This window comes from Anastrepha ludens, chromosome 2 (genome assembly GCF_028408465.1).
Source record: "Anastrepha ludens isolate Willacy chromosome 2, idAnaLude1.1, whole genome shotgun sequence".
Classification (NCBI taxonomy): Eukaryota; Metazoa; Arthropoda; class Insecta; order Diptera; family Tephritidae; genus Anastrepha; species Anastrepha ludens.
Window position 1 is genome coordinate 88,653,575 of NC_071498.1, and position 18,555 is coordinate 88,672,129.

Consider the following 18,555-nt stretch of genomic DNA (forward strand, 5'->3'; position numbering starts at 1 on the left):
AGCATTTGCGATAGCTACAATCAGTTGTGCCAAGTTTTGCAATGCCAAGAGGAAGGCAACCGAAAGAAATTATATAAAGATTTTTTCGACAAAACATACATACATTTCTACATATACTCGTAGATGTGGCAGTGTGTTTCGCCTAAGCAACCCAAATTTGCGGCAGCGTGTTGAAAAGCAGTGAAAGAAAGATGTCTGGTAATACCTTTGCCAACTTGTTGTTGCTGTTTGACACTTAGTTTACTTGTTGTTGGCACTATTCCTGTTACTAAAGCTGTTAGGTCGATGATATCTTCGGGTCATTTATTGATTGTATATCAGATTAACATCTCGATTGTTATGACCGCAATGCAATTTTCAATATAACACAAAGGCCACCATACCCAAATGGCATACTTGCCTTCCAACTGACAGTGTGTATGTGTGCGATTATATGTATTGATGTATGCATGTATACAGGAATACTTATATACATGTGTATGTATTGCTCTTCATTGGTGGCTTCACGTTGAAATAATCGCATTGAAAGTCTCCCCCGTTACATCCGTATAACTTAGCTTACCTAACTGTATTATAAGGTTATTGTTTCGGGCTTAAAGGTCCACATTCGTTATGTGCGGTTATTGTTGGAAATTGTATAAAATAAAATTTAATTTCTGCTGTTTGTGTAGACAGATTGTTGAAATATACACAAATATTTGTTGTTTTACTTGAATTTATATGCTGTATTGGAATATTATTTTTAAGCGCACACAAAACAGCTTTCCATTTTAAGCCCTAATGTATTTTTTTTTTTTTTGTGAGCAAAATTTTTACACGACATACATATTTTCCTGTCATTGCTACAAAAATCGGCCGAACCCGCTAATCTAAGAAACAGATAACTCAAGCGTCAAGGGGAGCTTAAAAGCAACTATTGAGAAACTGTCTGATTCAGATTAAAAGTGAATTTATTTCAAATTAATATATAGGGTTGAAATGACTATGTTTTCATAAAATTTACAATATTTTTAATGCACGATTTTTTCTTAGTCTTTTGTAAAAGTTTTAAACTTTCATTCCAAACTTAATTTCCACACTGAAAAAATTTCAAAAAATTGTACTCGTAATAAAAATTGTCAACTTTTCAAGTAGATTCTTCAAAAAACTTCTGGGCATCCAGGTTTATATCGCAGTCACAGCAGGTCTATATCCCTTGGCTAAACTTAAATAAAGGAAGAGTTATAGAGTAACTGCGCCAACGTTATGCGCTTCTCGAGAAAAAGAAATGCAAATTTAGCAAAACTCGATTACGACCCGATTCATGTTTAACTAAATCTTTCTGATGCCGAAATACCTTTAGTATGCGGATTTGTGTGTTATTTCAGTTACTGCGTTGTGGAAAATTACGGGGTAGCAATAGAGGCTCAATTAAATTTTTATCCTCAAGTCATTTCCCACAGCATTTCAAACTTAGTAGAGAAATTCATAAGAAAGAAGTAAACATATCGCACCCTAAATACAAAAGGGTCACAACTCAAAATTTTCCACACTCGAGCTTGACTTGTTTACAGTAGCACAGAAAATAAACTATGCGACATATCACGCTGAAATTTGCCATGTAAGCTTATAATAGTCCTACCAAAAAACAAAAAAATTATTTTTGCCATATGTCATCCGCGGACCGTTTTATTGATAACGTCTCGTTCATATTTGAGCAGAAGGGACATTTTGAGTTGTGACCCTTTTGTATTTAGGGTGCGATATGTGTTTTATTAGAAGCGCTCAACGGTTTTTCTTAAGAACTTTGCTCCCTGAATCCAATAAACCTCAAAAACGAGTTTACAGCTTACGTTATAAGTCTGGTATTCTACGCTATCTGTTAGCTTCTAGGACTCAGTACCCCTAACGTATGCAATTTAAAGTTTGATTAAAAATACATTCCTTTTTATTGGCACGCGTTCTAGAATACAACAATATTAATTTGATTGCTTGTTAGATTTTGTCTAAAATAAAAATAACTACTGAACAGAACTGCCGACCACCGCAGCTGAATGCATTTGGTTGTGAGACAGATCCCGTGTTCAAAATACGTTTGTATAAAGCAAAAAGTCATTTTTAAACATTTTTGCCCCTCGGTAGTCAATGGCAAGACTACCAATGCATTTCTGCCATAACAGAGGTCCTCATAAAAGCTTTCTGCATTTCGCAGGGGCGTTGTCCTTCCATTTGTGGAACAACATCAAGATGCACTCAACAAATGGGATGGGAAGCTCGACCAAAGACCCAATAAAGGGTGTAAGCGCCAATTATATACATATTTATATATGTATAAGTAATATATTCATACAGGGTTTGATTGAAAAGTAATGAGCCTTATTTTTTTTAAGCAGTTTTATTAAACCTTTTGGCTTATACAACTAATATTATTCAAAATAGGACCCTTGAGCTTCAATACACCGCTGGCAGTGGTCCTTCCACTGCAGGAAACATTTTTTAAACTCATCCGCCGGAATCGCGTTCAATTCGGCTGTCACAGTTTTTTGCATCGCCTCGATGGAGTCGAAACGCCTCCCCTTCAGCTTTCTTTTCAGGCGCGGGAACAAGAAGAAGTCCGGAGGGGGACAGGTCTGGGCTGTAGGGAGGGTGGGGAAGCACCGGAATCCCCATCTTGGCCAATGCAGAGGTGCAGAGGAAGCCGGTGTGCGCCGGCGCATTGTTGTGATGAAGGGTCCAATTGTTGACGAGGTCGGGCCGAACCCGGGCGATGCGGTATTTCAGCCGAAGGAGCACTTCTTTGTAAAATGCCGCGTTTACAGTGCTTCCTGGAGGTACAAACTCCTTGTGGACGATGCCTCGAGAGTCGAAAAAGGCAACGATCGCTGCATTTTCGCCACTGCAAAATCCTAATACACTTTTGAAACAGCTTTCCCGCGGAGCGACATTGACTGCTCCGCTGTTGCTAGCGAGCTGGGACCGGTTTCTATTGAAAGGGGAAGGTCCAACGATCATTTTCCCCCACCAGCCGATTCGGTTGATTGCTACACTAAAAGATTTCAGAGTCAGCGAATGTTGCGAAAAAATGTTCAGTCTTTCTTTTTTTGCAAGTAAGATAATGCGATGAGAAGGATGCAAACTTGCCTTGCAGTGATGATTCCCATATTTTTAAATTCCTTTTTCTTTAGTCAAATAACACCCCTTTGGAATATTCGGAAATTCTATCGAGTGAGCTTCGTGAGTAAGACCGTACACCGCGTTTTTGAATATTAAGGCTTAGATGATTTATGTTACATCAACTTTTTAACACTAATAAATAATTTTAAACAATAATAGCAAAAAGAGAAGAGAAGCAACATGCGTCCTTTTAGCGCCCATTAGTCCATTAAATATAGCGCTCGGCCATTTCGAGTTGGTTCTTACTACAAATTTCTGTAGAGTAAGAAACTTGTAAGGAATTTAAGTAACGGACAAGAAGTGCCAAAATTACTGAGTTTATTACGAGGATGTTAAGGTCAATATTATCGAAACCTTTCAATAAGTCTTTATAAATGACATCAAGTTGGGCACTCTTATAATATCTTTAGTGATCAAGGCTAACTTGGTAATTGTGGTTGTTGGTATAAATATGAAAGCTTTGACATATGTTAGTCATATACTATAGTTTCTTATTTATAATTAAGTCAAAGATCATTGAGAATACCTCATATTTACTAGCAAAAGCAAGATTTGATAATAATAAAATTTATATGACTAGCAAAACTAAGCTTCAAATCAAGTCTACACCCAATTGTTTGGCAATAGTTCGATAATTTGAAATGCAATTTCCACTCGCTATAACTCATTATGGGAACCTCATCCAATTGCTTTACTTAAATATCGGAAGAAGTGGAACAACTTTACTTTTTATTTCTGAATAAATGACATTTTTCTGCCAGTTTAGGCTTCCTGAACTTGCAAACAACTCCACCATTCACTCTATCTACCAGCTACCTCCCAGATTTTTTCACTTAACCGTTTTTACTGCAGCTGCCGTTCATTTAATAATGAATTTCTCTAAAAATAAAATCAACCTGTTTATTGGCGCCTTTCGCAATCTCTTTTCTGTAAGAAAATCAACCATTTTACTTAACGCGAGTTTACAATACCAAAACGAACTAATTTGATAAACTGCAATTCTACGAACGTCAACATAATTCACTTCATTGTTTTCAGCTTAATCACTTGTGCAGCGCATTGGGCGGTGCAATATTTTACAATGCCACCGTTAAAAAGGTATGCCCACACTCACATAAATAAATCTACTTGTACATTAAGACGGGTAAACATTTGTTCACACATCGTTTCTAGTGAATTCGGAGTCTATATAAAAAAGCATTTAAGTCAAGTTCGAGCCCTCCAAATTTTGAAAGATAAGAAGATTGGTATTTACTTAGCTCCTATGAATATTATTTTTTTCATATACAATAATTTTTTACTAAGGAATTTTTGGGGTACGAAGAATTTATTTCCTATACCTATGGCACGTTTATTGAAGAGTCACAAGATAGCGCCATTAAATAATATGTAATTTTTTAATATCGCACCCACGAAATTCTAGATCTAAGATTTAGTAAACCTTAGAAAATCCCTCAAGCGCATTCGATTCACACGTAGCCAGAGAGACTTCGCGAGCTCACAAATTTGTGTACTTGCCCAGCATTCACTGTGTTGGCGCAAAGCTCACCCTTCAGGGAGCAGACCACAGATAGTCAAGAGCAATCCAGTCTAAGAAGATCTCTCCTCAGCGCTTGAAATACGTGGTGTATACAAAATACCTTGTGCCCATAGTACTTTGCGGCCGCAAGAATTTTACTGTTTGTTCTAATGAAAAAGAATGTTACAGGATTATCAACATTATTTATTTTTCTTTAACTTTACTAAAAAATAAATATTTCATTGCGGGTTATTGCGTTCTTGGTGATGAGAGAGTTTTCGTTCGCGGATTATTCCGTCGAATGATGCAGAAAAGTTAAACTATAACTGCAAAATATTGGGTTGTTCGCAAAGTAATTTCGTTTTTTCGTGGATATATCGAGCTTCGAGGTTAAATCCAAGCCTTTCAGGTGGTCACAAACAGTTGAATTCGATAAATTTAACCTCTCACCGATCTCAGGTGTTATGATCAGCTTCAGCGTCTTTATCAGCTGCAACCGGTCTTCCAAAACGTGGTTCATCTGCATGTGGTGCAAAATCGCCGGATCACAATTTTGCAAACCAGTTCGGGCATTGGTGTATTGTCAACACACCTCCTCCATATATATCGGTTAATTTCTTTCTGGCTTGAACAGCATTTTTACCTTTTCTATAATAAAAAAGTAAAATATGACGAAAATGCTGCTTATGGCCGGCGGGCCAATTAAAAGGTCAAAAAAATCGATTTTTTTTTTTCCTGAAATCAATAGCTTAGATATTCAAGAACATGAGACACAAATTTTCAGAGTTAAATTCCAAGTATTTGCAGAGCTACAGAGCCGAGCGTAGTGCGGCGTCGAGCAACCGTGCGCTTATTGTTGACTTTGAAGCGCGTTTTCTCGGCTTTTCATTTTCTCGATTTTACCTAATTTATGTACACGATTGCAAAAAAACTAAACGAGCTATCCATTTCATTCAAAATGCGTTATCTTCAGTATTGTTTTCTCTTCTATGTGAACTAAAAAAAACATCCAAAAACTTTTTTTAAGCGACTTTTTTACCCAGTTGAAGAGTTTTTTTTTTCCTTGAAAAACCACTTTTTTTTCTACCTTCCCCAAAAATTCGAATTTTACGTGTTTCTCCCAATTTTCTTAGTTCACATCGAAGATAATTACATCAAAATTAATAATCTTTTTTTTTTTTTTGTTTTCAGATGAAAATTGCAAGTTGTATCTTGTACAGAAGTTGGATACTTCAGTGGCAAGGCGCTCTGGGAATCTATTGATAACTCGGCTTACAATATATTGTTGGAGACTGTACACATTTTTTTTTTTTTAGTTCAAATATATATTAAACTATCCCCAAAACTTCATTTGGCTAATTGTTTTTTTTTTCTCATCCTACAACGCTTCGCGAAAACTACTGAATTTAGGACATCTAATTGGCCCGCCGGCCTTATTGCTAAAGGGGCACCGACCAAAAACTAGTGCGCAAACTCAATTATTCACAACTTCAATGCGGACCATTTGAAGCGCAGTCGCGGTCAATATTTGCATGAAATAATCTTGAAACATTAAATTATATGGACTGTACTATCGATTTAAATAAAAATTGCATGAATTTTTCTGAATTTTACGTGTGTTTTTTTGAAAAACTTTCCTATAGCTCTTAAAAAATCACCCTTTATATAAAAAAAATTTGTTTTTTTGTTTTTCCAATCTTTAATTCTTTTTGTATAATTAGCTTCGTACTGATAATTATATAATATTTGTTTTCGATTATCTTTACTTTCTATTATTATCTTTTCTGCACTTCCATATCACCCTCTCCATTTTCTTTGTAATTAAAGATAGCTTCTTTAAAGTATGGAGTGCTCGAAATTATGCTTTAATGAACCGTTTATCTTATGTTGTCGGTTATGTATCGTACAAAAAGATCATTTTACCCAAGTTGACCCGCCCTATTGAACATGCACACCTACATAATCGTACATATAGACAGCCAGACACTGCCAGTGGAAGTGTTTGTGTGCAGCATTTTTAGTTGTAAGCGCCAATCAATTTGGTATATTTTTCACCAACTAATCTCGTTGAGATAACTTGAGATGAGGTTTTTTAGCACGTAAGTGTGTGCCCACATGTGCGTGTGGATGTACGTACTAAAGAAAGGGGCAGAAACCGCGAAGACACGCTATGGCTGTCAGTGCAAAAGTAGTAATTTATCTTAATTTACTCATCTTCTTCCAGTTAAATGCCACTGCCGGCTAGCCACGGCGTGGAAGTGCATACATACATAGAGTACATATCTACCAGCTTTTGAGCGAGTGTGAATTGACCAGCAGCTGGTCACTGCCTACTGCTGGGTAAAATCTCGTGGCAGCAGCAATTTGGTATCTATTCGTTGAAGTTTGCATATATGCATGCAACTTCTGCCCTGAAACAGATAATTACATACCTCGGCTGCTGTGGCTGCCACTGGCCAACAAGCGAAGCAACCTGATGGCTGTCAGCCAAAAAACAACAGTTAGGTTTGTAGTATAAATGAAGAGGGTGAGAAATTGAAAAGAAAAATCTTAAATCAACGACCATGGTCTTCCTTCATTCCTTTATCCCTCTCGCTACGTTGGCGCAACTCTCTTTAGTTTACACAACTATGTAGCTTATCTGCCGCCTCGAGGCATTCAAGATGTTGCATGTCAAATTTTGTGTTTTATGGACTTGTGATGTATTATCGTGAAAATTTCTATAGCGTTTGTTTGGGCTAAGAAAAAAACAAAATCTGGCTGCCACATATTTTCAACTTTAACTCCTCTAATGCTGAATCTTTTTTTAAACTTACATTTTGGTCTGCCCAATTTCTGTTGTCACACCCTATTTAGGGAGATGCCTTGATTGTTGTTAATATAGCTGTTTGCTGATCACATTTTGCAAGCACACATATGTACATACTAGTCAAACTAATACTCGCAATTAACCACTGAATTAGTCATGCAATCTTTAAGCTGCCCATTTAGTAACTGTTGTCAGGGTAACCGCATACGCTCGATGTTGGTGGCATGAAGACGCTTATAAGCATTACTCTCTGTCATGTCCTCTCGGTCCCTTCTCATTTAAACAACCTCATGCTGGCATTAGATTTTGCTCTTATCATTGAAATCGCTTATTCCAGGTACTAATGTTGCAAGTTGTCCGTTGAAGCGGCATATGATTAAGAACAAAGCTGCATTTGTCACACAAACTCACCCACTTATATACGTATATATGTATGTGAAGTGCTTGCGCTAAGGATCCCACCCATAGTTCATTTTAATGCCAATGAATTAGGCAAAGTGTGTTTTTGTAGTTCCTTTGGTGGTTAGCTGTTCAAAATGCATATCCATTATATGGACAGCTAAGCTTAGCATCTTTACGTGAAATATTGAAAGCCTAACTTTTGTATTACATATTTTTTAAATTTAATTCATATGCTTTCAAGGTGAGTGAGGTATGAGGTATTTATTTTGGGTGAGTTAAATCAATTTTCCTCACTGGTTAACGCAAACCAGAGTAGGTACTACTAAATCGAATCCGAATTTTCTACTACTTCCGGCTTTTGTTTCCAAATCACTCATTATATAGCTAAATGAATATTTTCAATATTTACAGTTATATTGCAAGCCTTTAAGCTTCTTCTATTCGCCATTTCCCCGCTCGCTATCTCTATGCTCGATTAACTTGAGGAAAAATTTGCATGCGAAAGCAACAACAAAGTTATCGAGTAAGATTCGCCGCTAGCGAGTATGGCTATAGCTCATTAGACGTACTGCCTTACCAACACATGTAATTTAAGGCAGCTGTCTTCCCGCGTTCCCGACGTATGTTCATTTGTAGCAGTGGCTTCATCTATTTGCAACTTGCTAACTCTTGGCGAAGAGAAGAGGCCCTATATTTATAGGTGTGCATTTTATATTCAAAAGTCAATCATGATGGTTGTAACCAATGTTGCCAGATTCACAGTTGTAACTGTAAATTACAGTTTTTAGACTAGCTAACAGTTTTTTTCTAATTATCTAATTCAAGGTGGCGCAAAATTAATCATCCTTTTTTGTTTTGCATAATTTTTTTACAAATCACGCGCTCCATGCTTGTCTGCTTTTGTATGACAGCTATTAGTTCACAAGTGTCAAAATTGTTGGCCTACAACGCCATTTACAAAAATTGTAAATCTTCGATAGGGTGATTAATTTTGCGCCACTTGTAGTTTAAATTACAGTTTAGCTGAAATTTCAGATATTAATGAGTAAACTAAAATATCTTTAATTTTCTACTTTTTTATTTTTTTTTAATACAATAAAAAGTCCTAAATCAATTTAACGGGTGCTGTGAGCACTAAATATGATTGTTCATGGGTTTGAAAACTTTTCTAGAAAGCGATTATATGGAACATTAGAAATGTAATTTTTCATAACTTCCGAGAGTTTTGCGACATTATTTCTCCCTCAAAACAAATCTGATGTACTTTCCTCCTTCAACATAATTAAAATGCTTTTGATGGGTTTAGGTGTTGGTAGGTCTCTATTTACAAAAATACTGATTTTGGAATTGCTATTAAAATTTATAAATCAAAAACTACGAATTAGAAAGAGCTAAAGTAGTTTTCACATTAAATTAAATACATTTTAATGGCAGTTCTATTAGATAGTGAAAATGAATGCAGGAATCCCAGCACTGCGTAGAGCCGCCAGATATCACCTTTTGCATATGTCAAACTATTAGATTCTTACATTTTAGATATGTAATGATACGTTTAGAAGTTCTGTGTACGAAATAGTCTAGAATATAATTGTAGAACATTTCAATCCTCTAACTTCTCAATAGATGAGTATTTTTCGTCTCTTTTATAGGAAAAGGCCAAAAAGTACTCATAAGAAAGGGAACAAAAGGGTTAATATGTATCTCAAAACCATGTGCCATACAATTCTACAAATCTCTTAATACACCAAGGCTCAAAATTAAATTTAAATGCCAGAAGTAAGTCAAAACGGAAAATGTGTGCGGCAACTTGTATTCAAATCTTACCAAAGCATTTTTTTCAATAAACACTAACGAAATTAATACTAGACACCGACGACAAAACAATTTTTAGTTGAAACTCCTCATGTTAAATGGACCACCCATTTTTGTATTGTATGTATATAAAGGGTCTTTCATTGCTGTCGCATGTCTTTACTTAAGAAAGTCATTAATTAGATTTCGAAATTATGTGGGGAATTAATTGATATCTGTATGCGCAAAACAGGCACATCAAAAGTATGAGAGCGTACACCAGTTTTAGTCTCAAAACTTACCTATGGTATTTTGATATTCCAATTACATTTAATAATTTTCGATTTCTAATTCACTTCTAACCAATTTCTGGAAATTTTTTTTCTTTGCAGTACCTTTAACGTCAGTGCAAGGCGTGCTGGGGCGACAGGCGATGCTGCCTTGTGATATATCACCCATGGAAAGAGACGATGCCGTCTATATGGTGCTTTGGTTTCGTGAGGGGGACGGTGAGCCGATTTACAAGTAAGTTAATTGAATATAATTTATACATACATACCTGTTTTGCAAGATATGTATGTAGATAGGTAGGTGTTGAAAGATGATTTAAGTAGTAGCACGTTCGTAGTTTTTGACTACAAAATTCAAAGAAATAATGCCGACATACACTGCTGGTCTTAGGTTAGACGCACGTTTAGTTGCATACAACTTTGCTTCATATTTACTTATTAAAGGACGATAGAAAAGAAGTTGATATGCAAAAACATTTCTTATTTAATGATACTTTAATTCAAATGATTATACATATTTAACAAAATTGTGTTTTTCAACCATTTTTTTAAAGCTACTCAAAATAAGGCGAATTTTTCTTGGTCATTAGAATAGACGCACTTTGGCTTTTTAATTTTTATAAGAAAAGTATTTGGATTTTAACTTAAATTACTATTTGATTTATTTGAAATAAAAAAAATAATAATTTCAGTAATGAGTACTGCCTCCTTTGTTAGTAATAACTTCGTAAATCCGATCCTTCATAGAATGATACAAGGAATCTATGTAGTTCAAGGAAATCTCGTTCCAAGCACGTTTAATATCTGCAGTTAAAGTTTCCTTATCTTCGTATTGCTTTACTCCTTCGTATACCTTCCGTGTTAGCCAGCCTCAAACATTTTCAATTACGTTAAGATCTGGAGAATATGGTGGCTAGGTCATGATATTAACGTTTTGACTCGAAATAAAAGATTTTACTACTCGAGAGTTATGAATAGGAGCATTGTCTTGTTGAAACATCCAAGGAATTGGTCCAAAGAGATCTTTTAATTTTGGAAATACGGACTCCAACAATGTTTTGAAGCGATCGCCGTTTATCTTTTGGTCGATAAAAATCAAGTCAATTGTTCCATAAAACGTGATAGCACCCCACACCATTATTCCCCCTTCTCGGCTATGGTGACGACTTAAATATAGCTCATCTTTCCGCAAATCGTGATAATAATATTGAAATCCATCAGGGCCATCTAAATTAAAACGTTTTTCATCCGTAAATACAACTGGACGCCAATCATTTAGTCGAGTGTCAGATTGGACAGCCCACGTCATGTATTCTTTCGCGAATTAAAGCCGGTTTTCTTTGCGTATTGCATTCAAAGGGGGTTTTTTCTTGATTTTTAGACGTTTCAGGTGTTCTGCATTTCTGATCGTACGCTGAACAGTTGATAGGCTTGCTTTTACTCCGGCCAATTCCTTGATCTTTGCAGCAGATTTAGTCGAATTCGAAGCAATTCTAACAATTTGGCGTACTGCTTGTTTTGATAGTGCCTTTTTCCCCTTTGAAGTTATTTCCATATGCCTCTGGATCCTTCAAATATCTGTCAACAGTTCTGGAGCTGCGATTTATTTGTTTGACAATGTTCCGATTAGACAGCCCTTGGGAGTGAAGAAAGTCTACTTTTTGACGTTCCAATAAGCTCATAACAGCAGCTTTTCCCATTTTTTTCTTCAAATGTAGCTCGAAAACACTTTATTTGTTTATTTCTGATATTTTTTCAATGCGAAAGTTTACACTTGTCCACGCAATACGAAGAAATTTAAGCTGCGTCTAATTCAATGACCAACCGAAAACACGTGTGATTGCCATAGAAATTTCTATAATCTCCGAATGTACAGTTATTTTTTCGCAAATCAACCAGCTGTCAGCATTTTTTTTTTCGAACAAGATTCGCACTTTGATAAGAAAAGCTTTTTGGACAATTAGAACAATTAAGACCAGCAGTGTATATAATAATACCAAGTTATATTCTACTCATTATAAAAACTCAAATGAGTTTTGTTCATATTCGATGGATTATATTAATTATATTCGACTCAGAAAAAAACCAAAGAGCCTCATTTTTAAAGTTTTTTTAAATCATCTACATATATGATCAGTTGGAAATCATTTTTTAGTCGTAATTACTATGTATATATTAGTTTTGCTTGTTAAGGAGCTTCAGTCGAAAAATTGATTTTTTTGATGCCTGTCATTTTTCGCATGATTCACATTTATTTGCAAATAAACCATCCCATGGCCCACCCTTTACAGAAAATACTATTTAAGATTAAAGTTTTTTTTTATTTCTTTGCGAACTTATACTGTAAATTCGATTTATCTTTCATGCTTTCACAGCTTCGACGTGCGTGGCCGCCAATTTGGACAAGCGCGGCTGTGGTCTTCCCCATTGGCATTCGGAACACGCGCCTACTTTAGCAGTACATCACATCCCGCTCAACTAAAAATCGATAATGTACGCATCGAAGATGAGGGCGTCTATCGGTGTCGAGTAGATTTTCGCAATTCACCAACACGAAATCTGAAAATCAATCTCACTGTTATCGGTAAGTATTCAATAGTGAATTATGCAAATTTATGTAATAGCAATAGCTATATTCGTATATTCACATACATACATACACGACTATGAGCAAATATTTGGCAAAAGTGTGTGTGATTTACTGTTAGTTTGGAACAATTTGTATCAACAAATATATGCGCAGATCGAGCGCAAATGGCAAAATAATGGCAAAGAAGCGGACATCGCTTCAACAAATCGATTAGGCAGATATTTCTCGCTTACATATTTTTTAAATATACATATGTACACACACAAGCATTGCAATCAGCCATCAGGCAACTGGTGTGATTTTGCGATGCAAAAAAAAAACAACAAAAATGGCATTTCAAGCAAACTTGCGTTTCCACTTCCGCCCATATATTGTCCCACTGCTGATATCAATAGACAAAAGTGTGTGTGTGTGTTCGCTTGTGGGGATGTGTGGCATTCATTTTATTGCCATTAGGCGGAGCATTTAAGCGCACAGACGCGCTGCTATATGCAAGGGCAATATGCTTGTTTGCTTATATGTAGATGTACATGTATGTAATATAGGCACACTTGTGTTTGTGTGCATTGCCTGCCCTATATTGCATGTTCATAAGTACAAAAAGAAAATCCAAAATAAAGCAATACCAAAAACCAATGCAATTATGATGCAATGATGGCATAAAGCATTAAGGCAATGCAGTAGGCGTGTTGTTGCAATTGTCTCTCCATTACTGTTGGTACCTGCTGGCATGGTCGATTTCGTGGCAGTACTGTTGTTGCACAAATGGCAATAAATTTTATTGTACGAGTATATACCACTTGCCGACATCAGCCGTGACACCCTTCAGTTGCTTTAAGCAATTTTGACTACTTTGTGAGTGCTTCGTGCAGCTGAGTGTTGCCGAGTCCGCCCAGGTTATCAGCAGAGAATTTTCACGGTAATCTGTCGACGAGTTGTAATCTACTCTGCCTTCAGAGAGTTTATTTCTTATTTTTCGTGTCGTAGTTTCATCCAATTGGGGTTTTCAATTAAGCTGTACCAATTTTCGTACAAGTTAAGTCTTTAAAAAAGCTACTTTGCCTTTTTGAAGAAACTTCAAGAAAACCTTTTCAATGCTTTACTTCTCGTGCAGCCTTTTTGTGCAATAGAATGCAACAAAATGTCGATTATTGATTTTGCTTTTGTTGGTAACTATGTAATCACTGTGATTGCTACAACGTAACTATTCGCTTGATACTCGTATCGACAGCTGTTATGACTAAAGCACAACACTGTTTAAAAAATGTGCGGGGTTGCAAAAAATTTTTATACACATCAAGTCCCAAAAACAAGTTCATGGTTCTATAAGGTGGAGTCCAAAATAAACCAGACTGAGCTAAAATAGAAGCGACTGGAGCTTTGTACTGATAACTTCGAGTTTACTTATTCAAAATAGTCCCCACTGTCCTCGATACACTGTTTTGGGCGATCTGAAGCTTTTCGAAAGAGTGTTTCAGGCCATTGGCCTCTACGGACGCAAAACATTTTCTTTTTATGACCAACTGCAATTTTCCGAATAGGTAGAAGTCAAAGGGAGCCATATCAGGCGAATACGGTGAGCAATTGATGGTTAAATGCGATTTCTAGTCAAAAAATCCGTCACAAGAGTGGATCGGTGAGATGGTGCATTATCATGCAATACGCGCCATCTTCCTCCTTCGCGGTATGTAGGGCGAATTTGACGAATGTGATGCAACAAATGCTTCAAAACGACAAGCTAGAAAATTGCATTGACGATTTGGCATGAACTCCTTGTGGACAATTCCCTTGAAATCGTGAAAACAAATGAGCGTCGACTTGATTTTTGGCTTCTCCAAACACGATTTTTTGGATGGTAGCACGTAGGGGGCCTTCCATTTGGCCCTTTGACGCTTAGTTTCAGGTTCACCATGTTTAATCAATGTTGTAAAGAAAATTCTCACCTTAGCTCGCCTCTTTAATGAGGCCTTTCGAATGTTGAATTGTGAGCAATTTTTGGTGCTCAGTTAACTTGTACGGAATGAAACGTGCACAGACCTTTCGTAAGCCCAAATTATCAGTTAAAATGCGATAAATCGGTGTTTTGGAGATATTCAACTCCGATTCCATTAAATTCAGCGATGATTTCGGTTCTTTTGTGATAAATTTGCGAAGAATTTCGATGGAGTTTTCGGTAATTACTGATTTTTGGCGGCCCATATGCTGTCATTTATGTCCTCACAACCATCTCTGAAACGTGTAAGCCACTCATTAACGCTGGCAGGAGATAGACAATCATTATAAACTTTTTTTCATAAATTCAGATGTTTGTGTACTGCTTCGTTTTACGGATTTTAAAACAAAATTTGATATTAGCTCTTTGTTCGTAACACATTTTTGTACCGATGAAGCAAACGCACTGATACTTTAGACGCAAAAACTTTGCTTGCACTGAACCGAATATCACCAGGCTTTCACTGAAAGTCAGCTAGAAATGTAAATTCCAACACATTAAAACGATGGCGCCATCAAAAACGTTTTTGTGACGCCAGTCTTGTTTATTTTGAACTTCACCTTGTAGAAGTATAAATTTTGAATAGCTGACAGGCAATTGAAGGCCAGCGAATAAACGTCAAATTAGCTGAGATCGATTTATTTTAAACATAAGCAGAATATATTAAATTTTTTACAGCAGCTTTTAACTATATCCCACTTAAAAAATGCAAAAAAAAACAGTAAATAAATAAAAATATTAGAGGTCTTTACCAAGCTCATTGCTTTCTTAGGTACTTCGTAGTTCCATGTTTAGTTTGATTTTGTAAATCCACCTAAGCGCCTAAGCGCCTAAAGGCCTAAGCGTCAATACAATGCTTCGCAGCGGCAATTTGATCCGTAGTCGGCAAAATAACAATCAGCCGTTTGACAATTGGCATTATCTCACCAGGCGCGAAGTTTAAGCTTAAGATATCAAATAGTGAAGAAAAGAAAGTAAAAAATTTGATATATTGTGATAAGTCATTCTCAGGAAAATAAGTTTGCCACACTGCCTACCGACAAACCGCCAAAGGAACGAAAATACTCGTACTTGTATAGCTTCTAAAGCAATTCTTAAACTTTTATGGGTGGTTGCTCAGGCGAGTGTACAATCCAGTTCTAGCATGCCTGACCCGAAAAAAGTTCAAGCAAATGCTGATTTAAATACTTTTTTTTCGAATATAATTCGCGTTGAATCGTATTTGAAGGTTTTAAATAACATTTTTACTATTTTATTTGCTATATGATAAATACTTAAAAAACCCGAATTATGATGAGAAATAATTTTTGTTTTCTCCAGAATGAAAGAATTACCCTCTTCGTTTTGTTCTTTTGGTGGGCCAGTATCATTGTATTTAGTATCAACGATATTCTGATTTGGGAGTTTCGAAAGTATCATCACAGTTAATTCCTCTCCTGGCCTTTCCTTCCATTTTTCTATTTATGGTTTTGCCAACGAAAGTGCGAACTCATGCAGAAAATATTTACGATTTGTGTGTTTTTAAGTATTCTTTTTTGTTTTTTTTGTGTCGGGACAACTAGCAAGTTCAACACCCAGACACTATTAAGTCCATTGTACAACACTTGGATTCCCTTTTAATTTTCTTTAAAAATCTATTCGATCTCCGAAGAAATCTGAGTAGATCTTGTGGTTCCAAGGAGCCAAGGTGATCGTTTCTTAACACATCAGTGCCAAAGACCTCAAACCTGATTCCCGCTTGGCCTTAGAGCCCATCCTACATAAGGAGTCAGAGGTCTCGTTACCCACGATACCACGCTGTCACGACGAAACACCAAATAATAGAAAACACCAAATGATAGCTACCGCCTCTCTGCAGGCAATGGCAAACTTGTAAATGTACATAATGAAAAATATCCTCACAAAGAAGGGCTTAAAACTGTAGCAATATCAAATTGGAAGAGGAGTTCGGCCAAATACTCAACAAAGGTTGTACGCGCCTATTAGAAATCCAATTTTGTTTTTTAATAACCTTTTCACTATAATTTTAAGTAATGCAAATTTTTATTATTACCTTTAGTCGCTCTATTGCCAGTTTGTATACTTTATCTAATATGATTGACGTACGACGCTATTTGTAAAAAAATTTAAGTCCTCCGATACGGCGAATAATTTTGCGCCACCTTGTACGTATATGTATAAGTGGTAGCAAAATTATAAAATTATAAAATTATATCGCATACTGACAACTTTTGCCTATTTAAGTATTTATTTTTTAAAATTTAATATTTTTTATAAAAATATAGTAAATTCTATTAATGTGACCTTAATCCAGGTTTCCAACTTTGTATACGATTAAATTTTAAATGTTTTAATCAGAATTTTTTAGAAATTTTATAGCCCAAGCGCTTTTAATAACAAAGTGCAAGTTTCAAGAGTCTCAAGAATAGTGTTGATTTTTGACAAGATTTTTTATTGATGGTGTGTGAATTTTTTCCCTTAAAAAAAAAAAAACAAAATTGTTGTATTTGTTATATTTTCTAAAAATTTAGAATAGAAAGTGTGAAATTTCTACGGAAAGTGAAAGTTGGAAAATTGTCTAGAAAGCTTGTGATTCGGACTTATGTGATTTTTGTTCTAGAATGAAATATATTTTTATAAGAAAAATTGAAAATTGTTCATTCGGGATTGGGCTCAAAAAATAAAGATGCGAGTAAAAAAATATATTTGATACATTTTTCAAAATTCATGTTACCAAACTTCTGCTAATCAGTGTGCGATTTTGTAACTGTAGGTCAAAATATAAGTATGTCTAACGACACAAACGGCTTTACTTCGTAATCCTTCGCCGCTCAGCTGTGGTAAGCGTGAGCTTTTGGGACTTACAGTCGCATGTTACCGCTATTAATTTAGTGCTTAAGTAAAAATGTGCCACAACATGCTAAGTTCAATGTGCAGAAAATGCTGCGTGACAGCAATTTAGCTATTTTGTTTACAGTATATTTATTTTTGACCAGTTCAATGCGCTAACCACTATTTACAAATATGTGTGTATATAAGTGTATATGTTTGACTGCATGCACCTTGGATGGCGTGTCGTGGCGTCTCTGAAATTACTATAGTAAGTACAAAACTTGTGGAGTGCTCCCGCTGCGGTACTGCAATGCTTTACTGTACAAGTAAGTGGGTTTAAAAATATATATAAGTACATACCCAGCAGGAAAAATCCAACCTAGCATGGAAACATTCTAGTTCAGATACTGGTATTTAATGGAGATCATAATAGTTCATCACCGATCAGTAATAAAATGACCAATTTGTCTGCAAAGTAATTAACTTGTTTTTTAGAAAAGAAACTTAAGGCTCGTGTATGCCTATGGACGCACAATGCATCACGATATGGTTAGAGAATTAACTATAAGTAGGTACTGATGAAGGCAGTTATTTCAAAAGCACTATGTATATCTAAGTCTGTCAAATAAAATTCCGTATACGTAATATTCACTATTTTAGCCAAGACTGCCATTTCTTTGCAAGCAATTGAGGCAATTTTAATTTCTTTATTCGAAGAAAAATATTCATAGCAACCCGGATACATAAAATATTATACCGGAATTTAAAAATCATTACATTTACTTACGAGGATTTTCCTAAAGCGAATGCCTTAAATTTTATTTCTTTATTACTTTATTATTTTATTTTTATTATTTTTAAGGAATTAGTTTTAATTTTTTTAGGACTTACTTTTACTGAAAGTTTGAATCAATTTTTCAAAGTTTAATAACTATTCAGGTACAAAAGTTTTATTTAATATAGTTTTAATAAAAAATACAGAATTTCTCTTTTAATACGAAATAGAATACTATAAAACGTTGGACCTGAATTGAATACTTTAGATGTTTCTAACCTTTACCTGATGTTGGAGAGCATCGTACGAGCCGCAGAACTTAATCGCTCAGGCACAATATTTTATAAAAGCGTACAATTGTTAGCGTATGCCGATGATATTGACATCATCGGCCTTAACAA

At 35.6% G+C, this 18,555-nt stretch overlaps 1 protein-coding gene across 3 annotated transcripts in view; it reads left to right on the plus strand.

The window, feature by feature from the left end:
* The window catches only part of LOC128854727 (titin), a 210,627-nt gene that overhangs the window by 69,944 nt on the left and 122,128 nt on the right, over positions 1-18,555 (plus strand). For all 3 annotated transcript variants that reach the window (XM_054089038.1, XM_054089040.1, XM_054089037.1), the window contains 2 exons: positions 10,067-10,199; positions 12,340-12,548. In XM_054089038.1, coding sequence (XP_053945013.1) covers positions 10,067-10,199; positions 12,340-12,548 — 342 coding nt within the window. The remainder of the gene's footprint in view (positions 1-10,066; positions 10,200-12,339; positions 12,549-18,555) is intronic.